This window comes from Mauremys reevesii, linkage group 10, assembly GCF_016161935.1.
Source record: "Mauremys reevesii isolate NIE-2019 linkage group 10, ASM1616193v1, whole genome shotgun sequence".
NCBI classification, from domain to species: Eukaryota; Metazoa; Chordata; order Testudines; family Geoemydidae; genus Mauremys; species Mauremys reevesii.
Window position 1 is genome coordinate 35,619,531 of NC_052632.1, and position 27,601 is coordinate 35,647,131.

Genomic DNA, 27,601 nt, shown 5'->3' on the forward strand with positions numbered 1-27,601 from the left:
GACATAATACTCCAGTTGAGGCCTAATCAGCACGGAGAAGAGCAGAAGAATTACTTCTCCTGTCTTGCTTACAATACTCCTGCTAATACATCCCAGAATTATATTTGTTTTTTATTACAACAGCATTACGCTGTTGACTCATATTTAGCTTGTGATCCAGTATGATCCCCAGACCCCTTTCCAAAGTACTTCTTCCTAGGCAGTCATTCCCCATCTTGTATGTGCGCAACTGATTGTTCCTTCCTAAATAGAGTACTTTGCATTTGTCCTTACTGAATTTCATCCTATTTACTTCAGACCATTTCTCCAGATCATTTTGAATTTTAATCCTATCCTCCAAAGCACTTGCAACCCCTCCAGCTTGGTATCATCTGCAAACTTTATGTGTGTACTCTCTATGCCATTATCTAAACCACTGATGAAGATATCAAACAGAATTTCTATAGCTGTAACTCTTCTTGCCATCCTCACCCGTTAAAAAAAGACAGTATCAATTTAGAACCTAATCAGTTAAAGTTTTAAGTAGTTTCCAATAATACTCTTGCTCAAGTCCCTCCTGCCAGTTTTTGAGATTTTACAATCAAGTTCTCCTTTCTCCCTCATCTGTGTGTAGGTCTTTCACAAAATAAAATGAGGGGACATAAGTAGAAACAGGGAAAAGGACTTTACATTAAATGCTGTCAAATATATAAAGGAAGCAAAGGAATCTTCCCCCTATGTCTTTCAGGTATAATAATCTCAGGTGTTCCTTGTAACTCTAATAAGAAAGAAACAGAAGAATTTATTTTAAATTGGTTGCACCCCTTTAACTATAAGGCTCAGCTTGTGCCTGGTATGCTAGAACTGCTGTGCACTGAACAGCCACAGAGTTTAGGCTGATCACAAGCCTGGGACTAGGATCAACTCGTAAATTACAGCAGCTGTTCTAAAGATGTTCTTGGAGGGTTGGACTGAATTCCCACATGATCAAGTAAGAGTTCAGGGTGGCTCCTGCCTAACACCGGTAAAGTCTTTTGATCGATAACCGGGTTCCAGCTGCCCTCTGAACAAGACTAATAACGTTTACCAGATACCAGTGGTGGTAGATATTTAGATACCGTTTGCGCAACTGGGTAGTTCGCTACACGGTAAGTGCTAGGAAAAGGGGTCCCAAGCACAGAGCAGAGCAGAGCTCTCTCTCCTCCGCACTCAGGAGCCCCCCATCACAGCCCAGCCCCCGGCCATCCAAGGGACCGCTGCGTGGGCGCAGGGCTTTGGGAAGGGTCCCTCGTAGAGGAGTTTAGAGGGCGTGCCCGCTCCCCTCCCCGTGCGCAGGGGCCCCACAGCAGCCTATGAGCGGCAGCCCCACGCCCCCTCCCAGCAGCAGAGCCAGGTGTCAGGCTGCCCGCGATCCCTTGTCTGTCGGACGCCCCAGGTGCTGCCCCCAGCGCGGGGGAGGGAGGCCCATCCCCCGCCCGCCTTGGTGGAGTGGGGCAGCCGGCTCCCGCAGAAGAACGGGGCCGGGCAGCCGCCATCTTGTTGTCCCCCCAGGCTCAGCAAGTTGCCCCTCCCCTTTACTCCGCGGAGCGCAATAAGCGACCCACACTTACACTCTCCTCTTTGCTGCGTTGTCCCGCCTGCGCGCGTCCCGCCGAGCTGATGTCATCTCATCCCGCCAGTGGCCGGTGCAGTGTCAGGAACGGCCTCCCGTCACAGCTTGCCGGAACATGCCGGAGCCGCCTGCGCGTGCTCAGTACGAGCCGGCGAAGGCGCTGCCCTACCTCTGCCCGTAGTTCGTTGCCAGCAGTACCTGCTGGGGGGGCGGGGGCGGGCAGTAAAAGGGAGGCGGGAGGGAGATGGTCAGGGTTTGTGCAGGAGGCAAAAGGAGTCCAAAGCAGGGGAGTAGCAGCTAGGCAGCACTGGGGACAGGGTGCAGGAGATGGGGTTAAGAGGATAAATGGACTCTGATGGAAGAGTGGCAGAGGTGGGATGAACCCTGGCATAGAGAGGGGCAGGGTAGATAAAAGGTACCAGAAATATGGTCATCCATCTGCTGTGATTGCCAGGACAGAGTGCGGGTTGTAGAGGGGCTTGTGTGGTACATCTGAGCCCTTCCCTCCTCAGGGCTGGGGTATGCAAGGCACACATCAAGGCAATGCCTAGATGATGATGATAATAATACTTAACTCTTAAATAATGATTTTCATCTATGATTTCAAAGCAATAGACAAAGGAACTAAGCATTGTCATCCCCATTTTATAGATGTGGAAACTGAGGCACAGGGCAGGGACATGACTGTGGCTCTCCTCAATCAGAAATTGTGTATTGTGTACACATGGTTTTTAGGCCTCTGGTGTGATCTCACACTTGTAGGAGTGACAGAATCTTCTGCTTTCCCCATCCCTGAGGAAACTGAAGGCAGGGGAAAAAAGTGAAATAAATTATGCAAATATATTTGTATTAATTCATGCATAATCATACGTTTTATTATCACTAGGTACAATGTAGATGCCTCAGCGTGTCACACAGCACTAGTGTGGGGACACAAAAGAGTGTTTTAAATGCACTCTCCATATCCCATGGCCACATATGCATCCTCCACATTGCCACAGCTGACAACAGCTTTGTCTGTATGCTCCCATTCTGCCATGCCTGAGCACAGCCATCTCTATTTGCCTTTCCTATGGCAATGCCTGAGCATGGCTATGTCTGTCCACTCCCACATTGCCGTGTCCCCCATTGCCATGACCCACATCAGTATGCTTTCTCTGCCCTTGCCCTCAACTGTTATGTCTGCATTCCCTGTGTCATGTGTACTCCTTGTACACAGTTGGTTACAAGGCTGCCTCCTACTAGCAGGTCAGGTTCCTCTACCAAATTTGGACTGGCTACAGAACTTCCATCAGGGAAATACCAAGAGATGTATTCTCTTTCAGATGCTTTAATGCACTGCCAGGTACAGCTGTTACCAGCTCAAGTAAGCTATGTCACACACAATCCCATCTTGTGGTTCAACATTATAATACAGTTTTACCATTCCATCACGCCACTCAGCCATACCTTCTTACAGCCCTGCACCTTGCCACCTAACACATCTTCGCACAGCCATGCTACCATGTCCCCAGCACAGTCATGTCTGTGCGTTCCTCCCCTCCCCTCACTGCCACACCTGAGCATAATTATGTCTTTACACCATTGTCGTGCCTGACATGCCACATCTGCATGCTTCCCTCCACCATGCCTCAGCGCAGTCATAGTTGTGTGTTATCACTACTGCCACATGTGGGTGTGGCCACATATGTGCACTGTCCCCAATACCCTACAACTGAAAACAACCATGCTTCTGTGTTCTTCCCCATCCCCTCTGCCACACCCCAAAATAGCTGTGTCTTGTGTGCTGCCACATCTCAGTTCATCTGCCTCTGTATACTCCTCCCTAGTATCTTGCCTGAGCATGTGATACCAAATGCTACCATTCCGATTTGATATATAGTACCAGTATCTGATATCAAATCAGAATGGTAGCATTTTATAACCAGTTCATCCAGGTGTAAATGGTTATACTAAGTGTAAAGCAGTGGAAAATCAGGTCTGTAGTGTGTTAAGTTTCAAAAACACTCTTGAATCCTTCGTAATGAAGGGTGTTATAAATTATTATTTATTATCGGCGTCATTTAGAACTACACTCAGAACGCAATGTAAATTATAGTAAATTATCACTTTTTTGAAATCCATATACTTCATATTTGAACAGTGTAAGACTATGCTCTTTATAATTATCACAGAATTGTTGCTCAGTTTACATTATTCTGACAGTGAAATAATACAAAATGATATGTATAATAGAAAATAACAGAAAATCAAGGTACAATAATTGTTAGCTGAAAAGCAGCAAAATTAAAATTTAGAAATGTCAAAGTGCTGGTTAAAAACAACTGAACAGACAATGTTTCCTCTTCAAGATGATTGTTAATATTCTGTTGGCTTTGTTGCTGGGCATCTGCTGTCATGCTAACAATTAAATAGAAAAAGACTGAGGTTTGCAAAGCACTCAGAGAACAAAAGAAACTGTAGATTTAGTACAGTTATTAGAAAGCAGGGCAAAAAAAATTCCAACACAGTCAAAAATCTGTTTGGAACACAACTTCCTAAAAAGAATTTCTTTGCAATTAAAAGAGCAGCTCCAAATAATGAAACCATAGGGTGGGGAAAATATGTCATTATTGTAGTCCTAACTGACGGCACTGATGAAGAAATCAGTAAAATCAAAAATGATTCAGATCAGAAATCTTACCTGCAGTGAACTGGTAGGTTCTGACATGGATATTAAAATGATTATCAGGCAAACTAAGCAGTAAAAATTTAGAGAGCTTTGTGAAGGACTGGTCCCTTGTAGATCCTAATCTGAAGGCACAGGTGTTTGATCAGAAAATTCCAGAAATACAGAGGGCAAGAACTTTTTTTCCCCTGTGGTACCATTTCTAATTCTAAAATTATCAAGATTATGGAAGCGTCTTGATCCCAGAAGAATTACCTTAAATGTTATTGTAGAACTAATTAAGAATGTTGAGAAACACTTTGACACAGGCAAATTATCAAGAGAAGAATATGGTCTCCTATGTTTTCCCTCTTGGAAAGTGTTATTGATGAATTGTACTTTTTTGCCTAATATATAGTATATACCATTTTTGTGTTCTGTTTGTTTTATTACCCCTGTAATCATATTTCCTCCCTTTCCTATCTTTGGTCACCTCAGTGCATTACCACATTGCAAATAAGCTTGCATGTAACACATCTGCACTGAATTAATGTTATTTGGGAAATCTATTATAATAGTTGTGGACCATGAGATGTATGTGGCGCACCTGACATCTTAAAACATGCTGCAAAGATGCTTTGCTTTGTTGCTGTTGGGTGTTAGCAGTGGGTACAGCTCAACTGGTCTAAACATTTTAGCTGAAAATGCAAAGACAAATTATGGTCAGCATCAGTACAGAAACTGACCAAGTTTTAATTTTTTTTCTGAAACAGTGAACAGTTACAGGACTTATCCTTTTCTTTGAACCGTAGAATTGTAAAGCTGGAAGGAACCTTGAGAGGCTGGACTAAGTAAACCTTCCAGGGTTCTCACAATACAATTTTTGGTGGCCTCAAAGTGCGGCCACCATCTCTTGCTGGTGGCCACTATGACAAATTTTCATAAAATACTTAATTAACTTTAGGAAAAACAAATAAATATGCACATCTGCATGTCCAAATCATTATACTTTATTTATACAGGGTTTTATTGCAGAGTCAATAATAATAATGTACAGTTCTCTATTCTTTACTGGACCTAAACAGAATAGAAAAATGAATAAGGTGCTTTGCACGTTCTTGTATTTTGTTGTTGTTGTTTCTTTTGGTTTTGGTTGCCTCTAGTAAGTCTGCTGCTACGAAAATTGATATTTGTATGGTTGTTAATATCACTTTTCATAGCAGACTTACTAGCTAGCTGGGAGGCTGTGAAAAGTGATATTAACAACCATACAAATATAATTTTTCACAGCAGACTTATTAAGCCATGGCAAGCCAGGGCACAAATTAACCCCTGGATAGGCAGGTGGTTAGGGAGCCAGTGGGAGCCAGAGGCGATGGGCAAGATGGATGGGGGGGAAGTGGGGGCCAGGGCCAATGGTGGGGGGGCGGTGAGCCCAGGGTCCAGGAGATAATTGTATTTTTTCCCTTTTAAATGGTATACTAAGTTAAAGAGCTCTGGTGGGAAGGAGGATGTTGAATGGCAATGACATGGCTCTAACCCATGAGAGTCAGGACTCTTGGGTTCAGTTCCAGGCTGAGTGTGGGCTAGTGGTTAGAACAGCGGACCGGGCATCAGGACTCCTAGGTCCTCTTCCCAGCTCAGCATGGGAGTAGGGGCTAGTGGTTAGAGAGCTGTGACTCGGGCAGGACTCCCTCAGCGCAGTTGGGGGAGGAGGAACCCAAGTCGCTCTGAGCCAGGCGGGGCCTGGGGTCGCTGGGCCCCGTTATAGCCCGTCCCCGTTCACAGCCCCTCTCTCCCTGCAGAGGCTGCTCGCAGCCGGTGCGGGGCGCTGTGTCCCGCTCTGCAGCAGCGTCTCCGCAGAGCAAACGAGCCGCCAACCGGGTGGCCCCCACCAGCCTTCTGGTCCCAGCCTGTCGAGCCAGCCGGACTGGGCTGAGGGCAGCAGCGCCGCCGCCAGCTCTGCTCCTCCTTCGGCGGAGCCGCTTGCGCGATGCGGCTCCCGCCGCTGCTGTGGCTGGGCCTGGTGCTGGGCGCGGCGTGTGGGGGACCCAGCGACCACCACTACGTCGACGGCGAGCACCGGGCCGACTACGACCGGGAGGCGCTGCTCGGAGGCCAGGTGAGCGGCCCGGGAGGCCCCCTCAGGCCCGCATTGGTGGGCAGGGAGCTTCCTGCCGTTCCTGGAGCCTAGGAGACAGTCCGCAGCCAGCGGGCGCCGGGCGATGACCCTGGCTCGGGGTGCTAAGCCTCGGGAGACTCCGAGAGAGAGCTGCAGCGCGGGAGGCTGTGAACGCCACCACCCACCCAGCCCGTTGAGATGTGGCGGCCCCCCCCTTTCATTTTTTTTAAATGAACGCAGGTTGCTGTGTGATTCATTTTTTTGTGGGGAAGAGAAATTTTAATTCGCCCTTCTGCTCAGAAGCGGCAGGGCTGTATCAGACTTTTGTGTTAGTCAGTTCTGTTTGGTTTTTTTTCTACTTCCAAAGGATGAAGCAGAGGAATATACTAAACTCAGTCCAGAGGAACAGCAAAAGAGACTGAAGGCCATCATAAAGAAAATTGACTTGGACTCAGATGGATTCCTTACTGATGGTAGGGACTGCGCACAGATTTTGTGTCACTGGAAAAAAACCTCACTTACATAGTGGGTAGGGGTGAGAAAATAGTGCAGCGTGATACTTAAAAATTTTGAGTTGCAAACCTAGTAGTAAGAAGAACAGACGTACTTGTGGCACCTTAGAGACTAACACATTTATTTCAGCATAAGCTTTCGTGGGCTACAGCTCACTTCTTCGGATGCATCTATCTGCTACCTGTCCGTTCGGATGCATCCGAAGAAGTGAGCTGTAGCCCACCAAAGCTTATGCTGAAATAAATGTGTTTCTCTCCAAGGTGCCACAAGTACTCCTGTTCTTTTTGCTGATACAGAATAACACAGCTGCTACTCTGAAACCTAGTAGTGTAGCTATGTCTTTCTTTGTCTGCAGACACTGTTGTGTGTCTCTGTTGCTGCTCGTAACTTTGTGAAGCTATTGCAGAGAGATAGTAACAAGTGACTGGTCAAATTCACTGCTCCTCTGCTGTGGCTAAGCATTAAAGTTGACATATTGATTTCACCCTGTTACTCCGGAAAGCTATAAGAAGCAGGAAAGGCAAGCAATGGAGCTGCTAACAGGAGAGGAAGACTCAACATGTGGAGATGAAGGGACAGGTAGCAGATACACAGTTAAAAAGTTCTGATGTGAGAGAGTTTACTCTTTCTCACTTTCAGTTGTCAGAAGGGGGCAGCTGCATGTTTATCAAACATATACTAGCTAGAGTATGATAGAAAGAGGGAGTCTTCACTATTGGGATTCTCCCCACTTCTTTTCTATCTGCCCCCATTGGTAAGGTCAGTTCTTTAGCTACTAGGTGTCTAAACTTGTCAGTCCCTATAACATTTCTCCCTTGAACCTATGCAATATTCTTGTATTACTGTATCTACTGTTAAATTTATGTCAAAGTTGAAGTTCTAGATTGCAAAGTAACTGTCTTGTCTGTATCCACAGTCCTATCTGATTCTTTCAGTGCAAAAATAAGATGTTTCTGCTTTTTACTCCTGTTATCCCTTCATAGTAAACACAGCTAAGAGAGAGAGTTAGAATTAATTCCTTCTACAGCAGCAGTTCTCAACAAGGGGCCCAGGGACCCCTGGGGGTCCGCCAAGCAAGGTTGGCATTAGACTGACTGGGGCCGAGGGCACCACACAGGGCTGATGCCCGGGACCCTGAGCTCTGCCACCCAGGGCTGAAGCCAAAGGCTGAGCAACTTAGCTTCACAGGGCCCCCTGTAAGTTGTATTAGTTACTTTATTCCTTTTAGCAATACAGAACACAAACTTATTTTAGCATAAGAGACTGCTGTGAAACAGTGGGAGAGCAGATCAGTTGAATAATAAGGTGCCATTCCTTTATTTGTCACTTTCAGAATTGCACTGGAATTTAATTGTTTTGACTAGAGATTCTTTTTCTAATAATAGGGGGTGTGTGTGTGCGTGCGCGCGTGCATGCATGCATTTTTAATTTATTGAAAATACGATCTTGGGAAATATTCATATTAATTGGGTGGTTAAGACATCTAAGAATAAGAGGGAGAACTGGCCAATTGGCTAAATCTTGGTGGGTTTTTTCTTAATTGCTATATTTCCTTGAAAAACAAAGCTTAATGTCTACTCTGAAATTTATAAGGCCCAGTTGGGGCTCATTTTAAGTGGAAATCTTAAGGTAGTATTTTCTTTTGGATAATTAACTTTAGGGATATTGACGGATTTATGTAGCTTTATGTATTGTACTTATTTATAATTTGTGCCTGTCACACTTTTCCAAATACAAAAAACTGGTATATTGAATACTTTTTAAAATGGCGGAATTTTGTTTTGCAGAAGGTTGTCTTTACACGGTATGCCTTTTGTACCCACAGATTTAGGTTAAACTATACTGTTTCTCGTTTATTTCTCTAGCCCTGTAAACAATTTGAAATGGGCATCATGATGGTAATCAGTTTCATGCTACTAATAAGTATTAATGGAGAAAATATTGCTTCATGGGAATAACATAGGATTTTAGCGCTGGGTGGTTCTCTCTCTTGCCTGGCATAAAAAACAGGAATATCCTATGGAAAGTGGATTCCTGGAACACAACTGAAGCCCCGGTTACGTGATTGCATGTGATTATTTTAACAAGTAAAATCTTCCACTGTTTGAATGTGACGAGACCTTGTTTCTACTGTTCAGGAATGTAGAAAATGCAACATTTACTGTAATTGCTTTTTAAATTAAAAAAGGTTAAATTAAAGATTTAATGGCATTATGTTGCATTTCCACAGATGAACTAAGTTCATGGATCCAGCAATCTTTTAAGCATTATGTTACTCAAGAGGCTAAGCAACAGTTTGGTGAATATGATAAAGATGGTGATGGATTAGTATCTTGGGAGGAGTACAACATTCAAATGTATGATCGTCTAATTGACTTTGATGAGAATACTGTCCTGGAAGATCAAGAAGAAGAATCATTTCGACAGGTAAGATACTCAAACACCAGCTTTCACAAAGCATTGGCAAATGGCAGCGCTGTTGGATTCTTTAGTTATTTTATTCTGTTACATCGTTAAACACAGTCAGAGTTGGCAAACATGCTGAACATTTTCAGCTGTCTGGACTTGCTCAGTAGTTAAAAGGTAATAACAAAATATTGAAGTTCCAACCAACAAAATGAATGACGGAACAAGCCACATTTGAGAGTTGAGTAGGGTACTAATATATTGGTAATGGACTCCTAGAAGCCACACCTCAGTTGGTCCCTCTCTTGGCAATGTAGGATGGAAATGTACTGGATCAGACCAGTGACCCATCTAGTTGCTATCCTCTCTCTGATGGTGGCCAGTACCAGCTGCTTCAGAGGAAGGTACAAGATACCTGTAGTAAGCAACTATGGAATAACCTGCTCATAGAAAAAGCTTCTTCCTAGCCCCCATTAATTATTGTTTAGGGCATAAGTCAAAGTATGAGTTCATATCCTTTCCTGAATTCTGCTGTTATGAGAATACTATTCACTTCAGTATATCTCCTGGCCCAGTAAGCTAAAGGGGGAAAAAATACAAAATATTGTCAAAAGGAACCTTGTCCATGGCCCAGATATTATGGTGATGGGTGCTATAAAAATGAATAATCCAGTTTATAAAATCATAGATACATGTGTTTGTTTTTATCCTGTAAACTTCCAGGAGATAACGACAGTAGAACAGAATGTCACAAGATAAATGCTACATTATGTCTCCCTTTTGCTTTGCCATTTCTATAGCAATTTGTCAAAGTTGCTGACCTTATCCCGAAGCAAGATTCTATAACAAGGAGCTTACTTCTGTTCTGCCCAATGAAATGACTAAATCTGTTGCATTGTTAATTTATTCAGCAGAGAATTGCTCATTATTGCTCCAGTAAAGTACTTAAGCAGATGCTTAAGTGCTTTCCTGTATCGGGCCTATACTACCTATTGCTTTGGTGCATTTTGATAGAGAGAGTGTAGATCTGTTGTACCCTTCCGCCAATTAATTTCTCCATAAATCTGCTAAACTGCTGTAAACAATGTTAGTACAGAAAGGCTGCTGACCCTGACTGCAAAGTGTTCATTAGACTTGCTCCCAGCAAGGTTAGATAGCATGGTGTTAAAGTGGCAACAGTCAAAGCCCTGTCTACATTACAGTTCTCATGGTGGCTGGGAAATCTGAAAAATTCCCTAATGTGGACAATCCTTTAGACTACAAGACCTTTCTGGGCCATGGCTTTATCCATTTCTCTCCACATCTGCTCTTCCAAGTCTAACCTGTGAGTCTTCTCTCTCTCATTTCCCACATTTGGTTTATATTTTGTTGCATCATCAGCCTGGGAAAATGTCTGCTCCCCGCCCTGACCTTCATGGATTCCCTCTCCCATTTAAATACAACTCAAAATCTTTCTACAAGCAATCCACTTAACTTTTAACTGGTCCCCCAAAGTTTTGACCATGGTTTCATTTCTTTACAATGCTAATTATGTACTGTACCCATCTGTTCTTCATTTATTTGTATGGTGGTAGCACTTACTTGACATAATTAATGTACTACCCTCAGTAGTTTGGGGCTCAATTTATGCAGCTAGACATGATTTGGATTAGTGCTTGTGGTTGGATTGGTGAATTTTGGAGGAGTAATGTGTGTGAAGAATACAGCTGCTGCTTGGTCTGGTCACACTACCTCTTTCATTTGAGGTATGGGCCAGGAATCTGTTTTGAAGATCTTCCCTTGGAGTCTAAAAGTAGCAAGTTTCCATATGCATACTTCTTGTAATAAATTACCTTAACCAAGAGCACTGCTCTTTTATCTCTGCCTGAGCTGTGTTAATGTAGAGATAACAGGTTCTATTATACCCATATGTGAAACACGGTAATACTGTGTTTTCTCACTGTAATCCTGTAAACCAGTTACTGTAGATGTCCATTGTTCTGCTTCATTAAGTGATCTGATCAAGTCTGTTTTCTGAAAACTTTTTTTTTTTTAAGCTTCATTTAAAGGACAAGAAGCGGTTTGAAAAAGCCAGTAGAGATGAAGTCCCTGGTCTGAATCTGAATGAATTTATTGCTTTTGAGCATCCTGAAGAAGCTGAGTATATGACGGTAAGACTTAGGGAAAATCATGTGTTCTAAAGGTTAATGTGGATTGAGGCTGCACCTTTTAATGGTTGTCTTTAGTCCAACAAACCTTGGAAAACTTGCTTGTGAACAACTACTATTCCTTTCTCTTGAAGAACATACATATATGATGTGCAAAGTCCTCAGTCTTGGGGTTCAGGAATCTACCCAGTAGAGTAGTGGAGATGCTTTAAATTGTCATACGAGAGTTGGGATTAAATGATTCTCCTCTTAGGTTGGGAGTAGTACAGTAGAGTGTTCTGTTTATGATGAGGGAGTCAGGTCTAGCTTGGAAAAGAGTCCCCATCAGAAAGATATAGATCATCTTAAGAAGAAGCCTTTGGCATGGGAAAGGATTAAGTGAAGGGAATACTCAGCCCTCTAAAAGGGATGCAGAAAGTCACTTTTCTGACTACAGATAAGCCTTCAGGTTTGATGTTAGCTGAGATGAGAGGGCATAAATTTACTGTGTTTTTAAAAATGAGTCTGCATGCAAATGTAGCAGAAACAATTTCAGCTTGCATTGTTGTATGAACCAGCCAGGCTGGAAAAAATTGTTCAGTCACTTGTTAAAAGATATGCTCAGTCCAATTCAATACAGCTGTCCCAATTTTATTTTGTAGCCACAGTCTTAAAATTAAGCCCTACTTGTTTGTGCACTATATATATTTTTTGTGGAGTTTAGTTATTTGAATGTGTTCCTCAATTTTATGAACATCATCACTAACACTAGCAGACTGTAGGTGAACATAGCATCTGGGATAGAACCAGAGAATCAAAATAAGCTAGTACAGGTCTGTGCTAGTATCTGCTTCTCTGGAAAGTACTAAGAGTTCTAAACGTAGATTAATAAGTAGTAAGTTAATTTCATTCACGTGAATTGACTGGATTTGGTTGACTGGCCTGAGTGAGAATGTGAGATTTCCTAGCCTGGTAAAACTGTTTTAGATTAGAAGTGAGTTCTTAGTTTGAAGATGAAGGATGCATTTCAGCTGCTTATGTACGTTTGATGCTTTTGTTTAAAAAATTACTTAAATTATCGAAGTTAATTTTGATCTACTTTTAAAGAGATCCTGTCAACTTGAATTCTTACCAGTTTCAAAGAGTTTAAAAGTTTCAGCTACCACACTAGCCCCTGTATCTCCATGCTAACTTTTGTAGTTTCACAATCATATTTTCCTTTCCCTTATTGCTGTATGAAAGATTCATACAAATGGTAAAACTGGCTATGTGCACAACAGTGAAACTGTTTCTTTTGAGAGCATTTTGAATAAAATGAAAAAAAAATCCTGATCTTTCAGTTATAGTAATTTTTAGTAGTTATACAGATTAAACCTTTTCACACGCAAGTATGATTTTAAATGGGTGCCCTTTTATAGTCTGAGGTCTATAATTTTTTAATCTAAATATGTTGAGGGTTTTGTTTTAATACTTTCTTGCCAAGAAATTGAAAAGAAATAGTTTTTCCTCTATAGAACCTGTAATGTTTAGTTCTTTGCTGCTGCAGAGCCAGCCACCGGAGGGAGCACAAAGCAAACCTGGCATCAGTTTGTGTGACATGATTGCTGATATTGGTGAACAAACAAGGCATGGTAAAACTAGACAAGCAGGCACGTTGACTTTGATACTGTATTTTCCAATGGAATTAAAGGCAGATAATTTTTTAAAAGTTTCCCTAATAATTTTACTATAAAAAAGTATTTACCAAATTGGAAGTAATAGAGGAAAAAGTGATCCATTTTGTTCAAATAGGTGGCAGTGCCCCTTTTTAAATTAATATTTCATATACATATCTATTGCCTTGAATTCAATTCCAGGATTCCAGATCAAAGCATCCCATTCAAATTTGATTTCAGTAAAATGTGATTGCATTAAAAGTCAAATGAATATGCAGTCTGGACTTATTTCCCTCCAGGACTGGATGTGTGGCTGTTTTAATTGTTGCACTATTCTACACTGAAAGAGAAATTTGTTTTGAAACCAGTAAGTGTTTAGAATATGGAATACATTGTTTTAGTCCTCTAGAATGATATATTGCTGTTTTTCTTAATGTTAAGTTTTTAACCAACTAATGTTTCTGTCACATATACATGTGCACACAAAAGGAATTTGTCATTCAGGAGGCTTTAGAGGAACATGATAAAAATGGTGATGGACTTGTGAGCCTGGAAGAGTTCCTTGGTGACTACAGAAGAGATCCAAGTAAGTAAAATGAGGGGGAGGGAGGGAAATGAACAGAAGCTTCTTTGTGCTTTCTAGGGCGTGGTGGTGGTTTGGTTAGGACAGGGGTGGCCAACATACGGTCTTCAGAAGTTAATATGCGGCTTCTTGTATAGGCACCGACTCAGAGGCTGGAGCTACAGGTGCCAACTTTCCAGTGTGCCTGGGGGTGCTCACTGCTCAACCCCTGGCTCTGCCACAGGCCCTGCCCCCACTCCACTCCTTCCTGCCCCCTCCTCTGTCTCCCGTGCCCTCACTCCTACCCCTTCCCGCCCCTGATCCTCCTGCATGCCATGAAACAGCTGAGCGAGAGGTGCTGATCGGTGGGGCTGCCGGTGGATGGGAGGCGCTGGGAGCAGGGGTGGGAGGAGCTGATGGGGAGGCTGCTGGCGTATTACTGTGGCTCTTTGGCAATGTACATTGGTAAATTCTGTCTCCTTCTCAGGCTTAGGTTGGCCACCCCTGGGTTAGGAGCTTAAAAACCAAAAGAATATGCCAAAGGCTCTGGGTACCCTTGACACTCATTTAAAACATATAGTACAAACATGAGCCTAGCAAGAGTACACCATTTTAGCTTTTTACTCTAATTTTTGTATGTGTCTGATAGTAGTTAGTGTATTGTCTGTTTCCCAGTAATAGTCATTTTCTCTTGCCATTGTCCCGGGCATTATAGGAATACAAGACACCAGGAATGTAGTAAAACTAGGCTGCAGCATTATTAATAGAATACATCTGGGAGACTGTCCAGCAATAACTCAAGGTCAACCTTCCTTCCATAATCAGTACCACTTGGGGAGGGCTGTCGTAAGTCTCCGTTGTTGTGGGGACCCCTTCACAAGGATTAATGGTGTAGGGAAAAGGGAGAGGACCATCACTTTACCAGACACTAGGCTTCCCATCTGCTTTCTCCAGTGGATGCCCTCCCCTAATCCTGCTCCATTTGGTTTATTGGGAAACTGGACCTGCACTGGGAAACTGGACCTTCAGCGGCTTGCCTGCGGGAGGTCCCCGGTCCCGTGAATTCAGCGGCACACCTGCGGGAGGTCCGCCGAAGCTGCGGGACCAGCGGACCCTCCACAGGCATGCCGCTGAAGGCAACCTGCCTGCCGCCCTCGTGGCGACCGGCAGAGCGCCCCCCGTGGCTTGCCGCCCCAGGCATGCGCTTGGCGTGCTGGTGCCTGGAGCTGCCCGTGCTCAGAGCTGCTTTTGGGAAGATGGGGAGGGGGGAAAAAACAATGCCAATCTGGCAGTGAGGGAAATTCCTTCCCAGCCCCAATAAGACAACTAGCATAATGCTTACAGTAAGGACCAGAAACATCAGATCTATTCTAATCCCAGTGGGGTGGGGAAGTGGAGAGTTGTAGCGCCTGGGTGCATAGGAAAAGGCTTATGCCATTTAGGTGCACAGGGGTTAGTGAATCCAGTCAATCAGCTAGGGATACTTCTCTCCCCTCCCATCCCTTGCTACGTGCCTTTCTCAAGCCCTTGAGGAAAGAGGAGGGGTGTGCTTGGAATCCTTAAAGGGGCTTCCTTTCCTTGATGTCCAAGACAAAACCTGTCCACCTCTGAAGTTACAGGGTGAGGGAGGCATTTCTGATGCTTACAGAGAGGAGAAAACTTTTTTTTTTCTTTTTTCCCCTTCCTAAAGTGGTTATAAAACCACTAATTGTCAGGGGTGACTCCGAAGCAGCTATTAGGGCCAGGAGCTACTTTTTTTTAATTATTATTATTATGGCTAGTTTTCAAGCAAAACTTAAATTCTGCCAAAATGATTGATATCAAGTAGGTACACAACCCGTTGATCACTTCATAATTTTAGCCTGCCCCACCTGAAGAGTCCGTTTCTGCAGCATCTAGTTATGATGCAAGTTTGACTTCAGCAGCAGGGGCTGCTGAGCTCAAACAAGAGCCTGTTTGCATACAGACATCCTTTTTAATGAGGAACAAGGAAAGAGACCTCACCCATGCCTTATATACAGTGGAAACATATCTATTTCTGAACTGATTATTTTTTCAGTCTTCTGTATGATGTCATCTACTTTTTGATGAGGTTTCAGAAGGTGTCAGCTAATGCTTCACTGTAACATTTGTTACCAGGAAAAAATTGTCTGACAAATGTTTACTCTTTTAAATAAATTTATTGAAGAGGCAGAGAAAAGTGTAAAGTAATTGACACTATCTAGATTGCCAAATACACAAAGTAAAACACCTTTCTCCTATTTCAGTTAGATTAAGCTGCCCTGGAACCTAACTCCCCCTATTTACATTCATTCTTATGGGGAAATTGGATTCACTTAACATCGTTTCACTTATCACATTTTTCCGGAACATAACTACAAAGTTAAGTGAGGAGTTACTGTCTTACAATTTTAACTAAAACACTTTTGGTTCAAAGTCTGATGATTGAGTTGATTGTATCCTTCATTACATTTTTCAACTTTAATTTTAAGGTTGCAACCTTAAAGTTCCATTACTGTAAGCTTTGTTTTTAATTCTGTTTACATCTATAGGAAACAGTTTTGTTGATTTAATTCAATGAGAATGATCTGTAATGCTTGCTCTGGTGACATTGCTTAATCTTAAACCTAGTCAATTTTTGCATTAGAAAAGAGGTGAAAACAGTCTCAAAGATACTGAATGGTCTTAAAGTTTGAAAAATACTTTATATTTAGCTGCAAATGAAGATCCAGAATGGATACTTGTCGAGAAGGATCGATTTGTGAATGATTATGACAAGGATAATGATGGAAAACTCAGCCCTCAAGAACTGCTGACTTGGGTAGTACCTAATAATCAGGGTATTGCACAAGAGGAGGTATGAGGTTTGAGTTCATGGCTTTTGTTTAGACTTAATGAAACTTCTTGAAAATATTGTGCTAGTGTGTAAAATGACCAAATATATGCTGCATTAATTTAGTCTATTGTACAAAAAAAGTATATTTTATATCTTATTAACTGAAAAGTATCTAATAACGCTTTTCATAAAGTTCTTATAAAATTATGATTTTCACTTTAACAAAGAATGAAGATTATTACAAAAATGTTGCATAGTGCAGCAGTTGGAATTCCTATGCACTATATGAATGCTGGTCAGAATATAAAATTAATACAGTCGCATTCCTCAAAGGTAAATAGTCAATCTGACTTGATGGAAGATGCAGTATTTTTAGCAAAACCATGATAAAACTTTCCAGAGTACTAGATGGATAACATGAATCAATTAAATATTAATACAGAGGCCATAACATGCATTCTTCTGATAGAACTTGCTACCCTTCATCTAGCTGGATAAGTTGCTGCCATTTGTGTCTTGGGTAATAGAAACCTATGTACATAAAATCAAAATAGAACCTAAGTATACCATAATCCAAATTTAAAACAATTAAATCAGTTGAATTAGGCATAATGTGATATAAGGAGTTTAAATGGATTCTTCGTCTAGCTGTTTTTCCTTCCTCTTATTTTTTCCTGCAGACAATTGAAGCACTTAATGTCCCAAAACCAAATTCTTTGTTTTGGTAAACGGTCCTCGCTATTGCTGACTACAGCAGATAGGGAGAAATCTACTCTCCCTTTTCTCCCCAATAACTTTATATTAATTATCCAAATGTTTCTTCTTTTGACTGCATCAGATCATTTGACATTTCAGGTTGGAGGGAAGAACGTGTTTCCCCTTCACATTTAGATCATCTTTTGTTCTTGCCTCCGAGAGAAACAGCACATTCTGTGTCAGAAAGCGTAGCATGTTCTCTGGGTTGGAAAGCATGGTTACTGAAGCCACCTCTTAACATCTTTGTTGTATTGTCACCAGAAAAAAAAGAACTTGGCCAGGAGCCCAGTATTGGCTCTCACTGTATCGGGTCCTTTTTGAGGTTAAGTTGCAAAATGGTTGAAATAACATTTCTGCAAGATAAAAGTCCAATCAGTCTTTGCCAGCAGGAACCCCAATATCCTGATATTACTTTTCCAAATCTGATTTTTCAGTCTGCTCCATTCTTTCTTCAAGGATCATATTATTTTTGCTGAATACCTGGCTTTGTGTCTTTCTGTGTACTTTCCTTAAATCCTGTGTGGTCTTGAACTTTTCAGTAATTCTTTGCTTATCCAGTTTGATTTTTTTTTTTTTAAGCTGACAGCTTAATTTTCCAGGAGGCCATAGCATTTTTCAGGCTCCATCCTGGCAAGGATGTCAGTAAATTTTTTTTGTACCATGGTTCCTGCCTTCTTTTCCAGTACCAAGGACTCATCTAGAGCCTTAAGGCTAGAGAGACGGTGACACTGAATGAGTCATTGGATGCAGTTTGAAAGTTGTTCTGCAGTTTCATTTTGATATTTGCAAGTGACTTGTTGCTTGACCACTAGATTGAATGCGTGGGAGTTTGGCAATCTCCTTGGACTAACAGTTCAACCTTTTGCTTTAGTAGAATGTTTTTGGTTTTTTTTAAACTGATCATAAATATATAAAGAATATTCAGCTGCAGATCTATACCTCAGATATTTTAAACTAGCCATCTTCAAATACTGGAGAAATATTTGATGCTGAGATTTTTTACTTTCTTATCCAAACCATAAACTAGGTCAGAATTAAAGAAGAAAATATGCAAGTGTGGCCAGCAAACTAGGGATATCCAAAGCTGAAAACAGGAGTATCTACAGCTTGACCTAAAGAGCCAGGCTCTGTAGCTGAGAGTTGTAACAGCTGTGCATCCTGTGTGGATCAGGCACAGAGGTGGACATTTGACAGTTGCTGACCAGTGGATTATATACTTCTCCTGTGATGCTTGTAATGAACTTGCAGAGGTTCAAATCCTAGATGAGGCTCCGCTTATGTGATGGCAGCCATTTTAATCAACACACTGGGGACCTCCAGAGGTAATAGTAAAATTGCCTATAGACTGAGCTGAAGCACCGAGGTTGGGAGATGTGACAGACTTGTTTTCTTGATCTGGCAGAGAAAGGGGAATGTGTAACACACATTGACCAGAGGAATAAACAAGAAACTTGCTCTTCCAGTAAGATTCTTCATTGTCTTTTGCTGCTTGTGGAGATTTGTTTTAATACTATCTTCTTCTGCTTGATCCTGTTTGATATTGGTAAACTGCTATAGAATTGAGTGAGGCTAGACATTCAGCATTATCACTTTGCTATAAGACAGAAGAACTGTGAGAAAACAAACCTGTATTCTAAATGTACAGTTTCGACTATTGAGGGAAAAATGACAGTGCCTTAAACATACAAAGGGAGTTGATTTTTGGTTCAAAGGTGACAGACATTTTGTGTTATAACAGTCCCTTTAAACTAATGGCACGAATTAGACAAATCAGTCCTAAAAGCATATTCATAAATGTAATTGTCAACTTACTGGACAAAACACATTGTGTTCCATTTATTTTAAAGGCTCTTCATCTGATTGAAGAAATGGATTTGAATGATGATAAAAAGCTCTCTGAGGCAGAGATTCTCGAGAACCAGGATTTGTTCCTTACAAGTGAAGCAACAGATTATGGCAGGCAGCTCCATGATGAACGTTTCTACCATCAAGAACTTTAGTTTACTCATTTGTGATCTTGCTGCCTCTGTGTTCCTAAATTGGAGTTTTTCTTTAGGGTACTCAAATTTATAAGCTGCATTGTAAGTTTTACTTTGTGTGATTATAATATCCTAGTGTTTGTGTAAGTGTTTTGCATTCTAAATTTAATTACTTAAGTACTTTTGCAAGTTTCCATAGGCCTTTTCAGCCTTCAGAATTAATCTGAAATATTTAGTATTCCTCGAATTGCAGCATTAGCATTTTTGGCATCTGAAAAAGTAAAAACATTCTTAAATAATCTATATGTTTAGTACTGTATTGTGAAATTAGTTGTACTACCATACTTGAAGAGTCTGGTTATGAAAAAAGGCAAAATGTGTGAGATAAGCAAAAATTACTAATCCATTTATTTAGGTGGTTAATGTTTTTCAGAAGTTATCAGGGGGAGAGTAGCAATGTTTAGGTTCACTATTAAAGATGTTTTATTTAATACCCTTGGAGGAACATTCAAAAGGATTAATACCTCAATTGTTCAAGAGGTTTCTGCTTATTTTTAAATGATTTCTATAGCAGGTTAATTGTATGATATAAAACCTTTATATTTTTGCATCTGTACAGATAGTAATTATTTTTAATGTATAATTCTACATCATTAGAGGTACATGTGGTATTTCAGTGTCAGAACCCTCTTCATTTGTCAGATTAAAACAGCTAAACGCTCCATCTTTCTATATTTCTTTTCTAAATTTACTCCTAATCTCTGATCATCTAAAGCAACTACTGTAGTATATTTATTAAGGAATAATAAGAGGTGCTCAATCCGATGAGACATTATAATGTATCCATTTACAGTATTGCCAGTGAAAACTGTGGTATTCCTATTTCTGCTGTACATCAAGTGATGCTCTGTTCCTTTTTTCTATGCTAATTAAGAGAAATGTGATACAGTAAATATAACCCCTTATTTCTCCTATTATCTTCAACATACTGGAACTCCACCCATGAAATCAGGTAGCATCCTCAGCCATTGTATATCTGACAAGATTCAAGAAGAGCTAACCATGCATTTGACATTTTTCTGAACAAAACCTGGAATTATAGAATGGGATAATGTTTTTTTATAAAAATGGAATGTTAGGCTAAAATGAACTAGAAAGAGAGCACTGATTCTACAATCATATCACTAATATTTTTAGAATAATAATCTAATACCTTATTTTGGTGGGGTGAAATACCCCATGAATAGCATTAGAATGTGAGCACCCCTCACTTTCAGTTCCAGTGGTAATCTGAAACTGAGGCTGAAGGCTAAGTACCAGAAGCATTTTAAAACTGAGTGGTGGAAACATTTTATTAAAATTTTAAAGGAAAAAATGTATTTTCTAAATACACTATTTATTTAAAAAAAACCCTTATTTTCATGCTTGTATGTCAGCAGGTCTCAAACTTTAGCAACCCGAGGATCCCCATTTTGATTTAAAATTTGTCTCAGACCCCAAAGCCGGCTTCTAATTTTCCCTAGGGTGGGAGGGTGCTTAACTCCTGCTCAGCACCAGGCCCTGCCCCCAATCCACCCCTGGCCCCAAAGCCCCACCTCTTTCCACCCCTCCTCTTCCCTGCTCCTCCCCCATCCTCCTGGTGCCTCCTGCATGCCGCTGAACAGCTGTTCCACGGCGTGCAGGAAGCACTGGGAGGGAAGGGGAGGAGTTGATCAGTGGGGACCGGTGGCCCCAGACATGACTTGCCGACCCCAGTTTGAGAACCACTGCTCTCTGTGTTAAAGGAAATTATATAGAAACTACAAAAAAAATTCAACCATCCTTATACACTGCGTTTCTTTTTCTTGGAAATATCATGAACTCTGTCTGCTGACTTTAGTTATGTGGTCACACCTTTTAACTTCTGTTTAAATATAGCTTGAGTTGCAGAGTTTTTTTTATTAGTATTCAGAAAAAACATTCACTTGATAATCACTCAATTCTCTGCTAAACATACATACCCATATGAAAATGTTCATGATGAAATATATATTTTGGAACACAGCATAGTGTAGCATATTCCATTGATGTAACAGATCTGAGTTAATTTAATTTATGTAGCACATATACTTTTCAGAACATTAATTTGATGCAGCAACATGTAACTGTGCAAAAAATGATGTTTTTGAACTAAGACTGATGCAATGGACAACCACTATGGTTTAATTTAAGAGCTACATGCAGTTAACTGCATATTGAAAATCCCAAAGTTTTATTTGGGTGCAGGAATAAAATCAAGTAAAGAAAATTTCCAAGAGAACTACTTGTTTGGTTTTTGGCTCTTCAACAGCTGACTATTCTACTTCATAAACTAGAGTCAGCAACAGAATAAAAACAGCTATTTGGGTCATAGCAAAACTAAGCACCTTAAACTGCTGAAAGAGGTATTTAATTTTGTCTATACATAGTTAATAAAGCCCTCTTACAAACATACTATTGTTGCTTGTGTTGCACTTTCCTAGGGTTTTTCTGTACTCCCAGTCCTTCTTCTCTTTATTATTGAGTAAAAGCATACATTCTTTTGTTTTAAGTTTGCTTGTTAATAGTATTAATGATTTTCAGAACAATGCATGATGCTCAGAGATGGTTTTAGCATGTCCCTTCATTTGCTAACTCTATTAGCAAAACAAATATGTAAGGGTAAAAGGGCTTTTTATTATAGTGTTGATGACACATTTAACAAAATACACTTATAATCAGGACACCAAAATAGTAAGAGTTTTTTGAGTTGGAGACTGTATCTAATATATTAAAGACTCCTACTTTTAATTGTTAGTCTAAAGTTTCATCTTCAATTTGTTTGAAATTTTTTTTTTTTGAAAACTCATCTCTGGCAGCTTTCAACCAAGTATCTGTCCACTTCTACAGCTTAGGGGAAGTCTACACTACAAAATTAAGTCAACCTAAGCCTTGGTTTACACTACAGAGGTCGGTGTAAGGCAACTTACAACAACCTAACTCTGTAAGCATCTACAATAGAACGTAGCTCTCACCAATGTAACTCGCCCACTACACCAACTTAACTCCATCTTCGTGAGAGCCATACTGCTTAGGTCGATGTAGTTACGTCAAAGCAGTGTCAGTGTAGATGCTGTTGCTTATATTGATTGTTGCTACCTTTCAGAAGCCGTCCCACACTGATAGGTAAATTGGTGCAGTGCTCCTGGTCAGGACATGCACTGCCAACACAGGGAGCATTATGTGGACATGCAAAGGCGATTTAATTAGTGTAGTGGCTGTACATTGACTTAACATAGGTCTATTGAATACCCAGCACAGCTGAGGCTGCTTCTGCCGGCTGGCACAGCTGGGGCTGGGGTTGTGCTGCTGGCGTGGTTGGGGTTAGCGGTTAGGGCATGTTAACTAGTAAGACTAATGCTTATCGGTTAACCATTTACTGTTTTACATCCCTATCCTAAACAGAAGTTGTTTCAATAAAAGATGTTACCTCACCCACCTTGTGTCTCTAATATCCTGGGATAAATACAGCTACAAGAATGATTAAACTTGGTTATGCAAAAATAAGTTCTACCTGTCAATCTACAAATACAATTCAACCATAATTATCCAAATAGTTTTTTGGCAGAGGGAGACACACTGAAGATATAGATAATCAAGAAAATTTTGAGTGTAATTAAGGCTGGGTGGCATCAGACTGCTTCAGATAACAGTTTTGGATAATCAGCGTGACCTGTCCTAGGAGAAAAAAAAAAGTGCTGATGGATGAAGTACTTTTGTTTTTATATAAACTGACTTTTGATCTACATGCAGAGTTTCTGTTTAGCATTTAGTTTTAATCAAACCAAATGTTGTTACCTCCTCAAGAGGTGGTAGCCAGGTCAATGGAAAAATTCTTCTGTTGACCTAGTACTGTCTATAGGGGGTTAGGTCAACATAGCTACATTTCTATTGGGTGTGGATTTCTCACACCCGAGTGACATAGGTATGCCAATGTAAGTTCCCAGTGTAAACTAGCCCATAGCGGAGACACTTTCCAAGTCAACACATGGGATTTTTCCACCAATGTAGGTAATCCATCTCCCCAAGACATGGTAACTAGGTCAGAAGAATCCTTCAGTTGACCTAGTTGTGTCTACACTGGGCATTAGGTTGACCTAAATATGGTGCTTAGGGCATGACATTTTTTAATCTAATTTTTAAAGTGTAGACCAGGCCTCGTTCAGAATTAAGGTGGCCTTAATTTGGTTTAGCTTAATTCACTTACAAAGTGAATTAAACTAAAATGAATTAAGGACCCCTTAATTCTGAATGAGAGTGTCCACATAAGGGTTTAATGCAGTTTAACTAATCCACTTTCAATTCACCCCTTGAGTTAATGCAGATTAACTTTCCAGAGTGTTGCCAGGTAGACAAGGCCTGTGCCTACATCTCCCAGGTGTCATGCTGCATTGTACAGAGATCATTCCCTGGACAAACCTGCACATGAGGGACCTACAGAGAGTCCAGCTCCAGTGACTAAATGACTTGCTAAAATGTGATGAACAGGAAAAAATTCTTCTGCGTGTTCTGAAATCCCTCCATTCATTAACTCAAAGATCTGTGCAACTCAGCATCCTGGACCTCAGAATGAACACAATATTTACAAATGTATCAGGTGAGCAGTAATGTAACATGACAGCAACTGAAACATTCATTTTATGGAGCTAATGTTTGTGAAATCTGACTTAGTTTGCCAGAGCACAGAGCAGCATGCACATTTTAAACCTACCAAAACAATACACTATACTGCACCCACAATTCTGAGGAGATGACAAGAAACAGAATGAACCACACATGACAGATACAATTCACATCACTTAATATACTACTGGTAGGTGCTCAGATGCTATGGAGAAGATGACAAGAAGAAACTGTACAGGATAGAACAGAGCAGCTGTTGGTTCTGTTGAAAAATACAGAATGCCTCTTACATACATAGAGGAGGAGGAATGAGGAGCATCTCTACACTGACCTGTCTAGACAAAGGATAGGGAAAATTCTGACTATTTCTGTATCTTATAAAAATACTATTTTTATAATTTCCCATCTCAAGCTGTTCATTCCTCATCTGTCTGCATGTATCAGAGTCTGCCAGCAGCAACAGTGCAAGAGCTCGCTCTCTCTCGGGTCAGACGTCATGGAAACTGATCTGAATTTCATTAACTTTGAAGTATCAGAGGGGTAGCCGTGTTAGTCTGGATCTGTAAAAGCAAAAAAGAATCCTGTGGCACCTTATAGACTAACAGACGTTCTGCAGCATGAGCTTTCGTGGGTGAATACCCACTTCTTCAGATGCAAGTCTTGCATCTGAAGAAGTGGGTATTCACCCACGAAAGCTCATGCTGCAGAACGTCTGTTAGTCTATAAGGTGCCACAGGATTCTTTGTTGCATTGACTTTGAAGTTACTTTTGTCACAACATGCTGGCTAGTAATATTATTTCTCTAGATTTTACACAATTAAAAAAGGGGATGGATATCGAAGGCCCTAGGCACCAGGCCACAAATGACAAGAACAAAAATAAAATGAAATAGCAGTCTCCACCCTACAGTGAGCAGAATGAACACATACCCCCCCCCCCGCACACACACTCTCTCTCTCTCTCCCCTTCCTCCATGCAGAACTCACTCCCATCAAAATCCACCTGCCACACAGATATGTCAGAGCATCCTAAATGCTGCCAATGCACTGGAGTGGGAGATTGTTCATGGAGAGTACTCTGTCACTAGCTCCATGAATCCTAAATCGAAGGGGATCCAGCTTGAGGGCTTTAATGTCACACTCACACGAGTTGTGTTCAAGAGGAGAAAAGTGGTCTCAAATGCTGGAAGGTCCCAAGTGATTTATACTTAAGGATTTTGGGATCTGTATTTTTATCACAGGGCCGCCCAGAGTGCGGGGCAAGTGGGGCAATTTACCCCAGACCCCGGGCCCCGCAGGGGCCCCCACGAGAGTTTTTTTGGGTCCCTGGAGCAGGGTCCTTCACTCGCTCTGGGGGCCCCGGAAAACTCTCGCGGGGCCGCGGCCCCCGGAGCTTCTTCCGCTCCGTGTCTTTGGCGGTGGAAGGACCCCCCCCCGCTGCCAAATTACCGCTGAAGTGGGACCCGCCGCTGAAGTGCTGCATCTTCGGGGGCAATTCGGCGGCGGGGGGCCCCCGACGTGGGTCTTCGGGGCACTTCGACGGCGGGTCCCGGAGCAGAAGGACCCCCCGCCGCCGAATTACCACCGAAGCGGGGCCCCCCCGCCGCCGAAGACCCCAGGCTCCCTGAATCCTCTTGGTGGCCCTGTTTTATCAGAGCATAACTTTTCCTACACAGGCTGTGATTTCATTGCAATTGCTTCCTGCACAAGTTACACTGACTGCAAGGGGATCCATCTAGCTCCGTTTAGGTGCTTTCCAACATACCTGGAGCATACTGTGCAAGAAACATAGCAGCATGTTTGAGGATATGTGTACAAAAGAATATTTCATATTGTTTTTAAAAAAATCAGGATAATCTCTCAAAGGGCACTGCTATTGGCTTCTATATGGCTGATGCGCAAGGCACTAATAGCAGGGCCACCCAGAGGATTCAGGGAGCCTGGGGTCTTCGGCAGCGGGTCCCGGGGTGGAAGGACCCCCCGCCGTGGGTCTTCGGGGCACTTTGGCAATGGGTCCCGGAGCAGAAGGACCCCCTGCCGCTGAATTGCTGCCGAAGACCCAGAGCGGAAGAAGCTCTAGGGGCCCGGGCCCCACGAGAGTTTTCCGGGGCCCCCAGAGTGAGTGAAGGAGTGCCGCTCCAGGGGTGCCGAAAAACTCTCGTGGGGGCCCCTGCGGGGCTCAGGGCCTGGGACAAATTGCCCCACTTGCCCCCCCCCCCCAGGGCGGCCCTGACTTATAGAGAAATACAATCAGAAATGGCACTTAAATAATTCGTCCATTGTGTCAACTAATTTTCATTCCCTAGCATCCTCACTGTCTACTTTATCCATTATGTTGTTTATACTTAATGCAATTAAGCAATGTTTTCAGTAACAATGGCTTCCCAGCAGCATATGCTGCTTATTTATTATACTAAGTTAGTGCTTTATATAGATTAAAGCACCAGAGGAGATAAATGATAGGAAGGGCAGAAATTTGCCAATGCACCTGATAGTTTGGAGCAATTGATTGTGTGAGAGACAAATATCTTATTCTAATGGACGATGCCTGTGGATGATTTGTGAAGCAGCATGTATTTGACTGTGACACCTGGGAACATTCTTGCCCAAGCCCAAATCTTGAAATCTGTTCAATTCTGCGTGTGAGGAAGAAACACCATACCGAAGTATCTAACTTTGTGTCCTAAGACACTGTTAGTATTCAAATAATTTGTCCATTTTTTCTTCAATTCCCTTTATGAGGATTCTATCTTGCAGTAATTGCATTCTTCATAAATGGTCTTAACTGTACTTTTACCTAACAAATTAGTACTGATAAAATACATGTATCACAATTGTGATTTTGGGGGGAGGTCCAAGTCTGGGAAAACAGTATTTTTGAAGGGAACAGAAAATCCATATTTTGTTTTAAGATAAAAAAATTGAAGGTGACTAAATTAAACTACAAGGGGTTTATTTAAAGTAACAAAAATGTGTATATTTAAAAAGTTTAAGGTAGCTAGGAATCTCTCTACCGCTATTATTATTAAAGGAGAATGAGACAAGAAAGAGCAGCATTGATGGAAAAAACAGACCTAATTACTTAAACATCTGAAGTATGATTCAACCTGATCAACATTTCTAGCATTCATAGTTTGCAAAAAGAACAGTCGTTGGTGCCCAAATACTACAAATACTTTTACCATATGATGGTGGAAACAACTGTTACTTTTTCTGGTGCTTTATATATTTAAGGGTATGTTTGCATGACAAAACATCTCCGTGAATATATTCTCAAACATGTGGAGAAATTTAATTAACTGATTTGTTCTGAGACTAAACAGCTAGTCAGTGTCTGAAGCGTGACCCTTTATCTGAAAGTCAAGAAAACTGTTCTTTAAATTGAGAGAGAAAGTTTACAAATAATAAGCAGTCTATAATTAGTTACCTTTTAAAAAATAAAGCATATTGGTTTGGTTTTCCCTGTTTTTTAATCCAAATACTTTATCTTGCTACTTGCTACATCCCTACAGTTTTGCTGTTCTACTGGGACAGCATAAAATTAGGCATTTATAAAAAACAAACCTGCCCCCTTAAGTGAACACATTTGTTAGAATATTTATGTTTGCCTAAAAATGCCAAAGTAACCTGAGCTAATATTTATAATAGTTTAATTTGTGCATTTTCCATGGCATCACAAGGGAAAATTCTAATGCAGGGAGTATACTGTACAATTCCAAAAAAATCCTG

General features: G+C 41.3%; 2 protein-coding genes across 6 annotated transcripts in view; one reads left to right on the forward strand and one right to left on the reverse strand.

The window, feature by feature from the left end:
* The window catches only part of SCAPER (S-phase cyclin A associated protein in the ER), a 354,496-nt gene extending 352,741 nt beyond the window's left edge, over positions 1 to 1,755 (reverse strand). For 2 of the 4 annotated variants that reach the window (XM_039490828.1, XM_039490827.1), the window contains exon 1: positions 1,590 to 1,754. In XM_039490828.1, coding sequence (XP_039346762.1) covers positions 1,590 to 1,645 — 56 coding nt within the window. In that variant the 5' untranslated portion in view covers positions 1,646 to 1,754. Of the gene's footprint in view, positions 1 to 1,589 lie in introns of all 4 variants that reach the window. The other 2 variants (XM_039490831.1, XM_039490829.1) reach the window with 2 other exon arrangements.
* RCN2 (reticulocalbin 2) lies at positions 833 to 20,592 on the forward strand. Of its 2 annotated transcripts, none has more exons than XM_039490833.1 (7): positions 833 to 970; positions 6,728 to 6,833; positions 9,104 to 9,300; positions 11,316 to 11,429; positions 13,550 to 13,646; positions 16,337 to 16,479; positions 19,062 to 20,592. In XM_039490833.1, the coding sequence occupies exons 1-7, from the start codon at positions 932 to 934 to the stop codon at positions 19,212 to 19,214; spliced, it is 849 nt and encodes a 282-aa protein (XP_039346767.1). In that variant the 5' UTR covers positions 833 to 931; the 3' UTR covers positions 19,215 to 20,592. The 2 variants fall into 2 exon arrangements, with proteins under 2 accessions (XP_039346767.1, XP_039346766.1); XM_039490832.1 differs by lacking the exon at positions 833 to 970 and adding an exon at positions 6,031 to 6,360.
* The last annotated feature ends 7,009 nt before the right edge of the window (positions 20,593 to 27,601 follow it).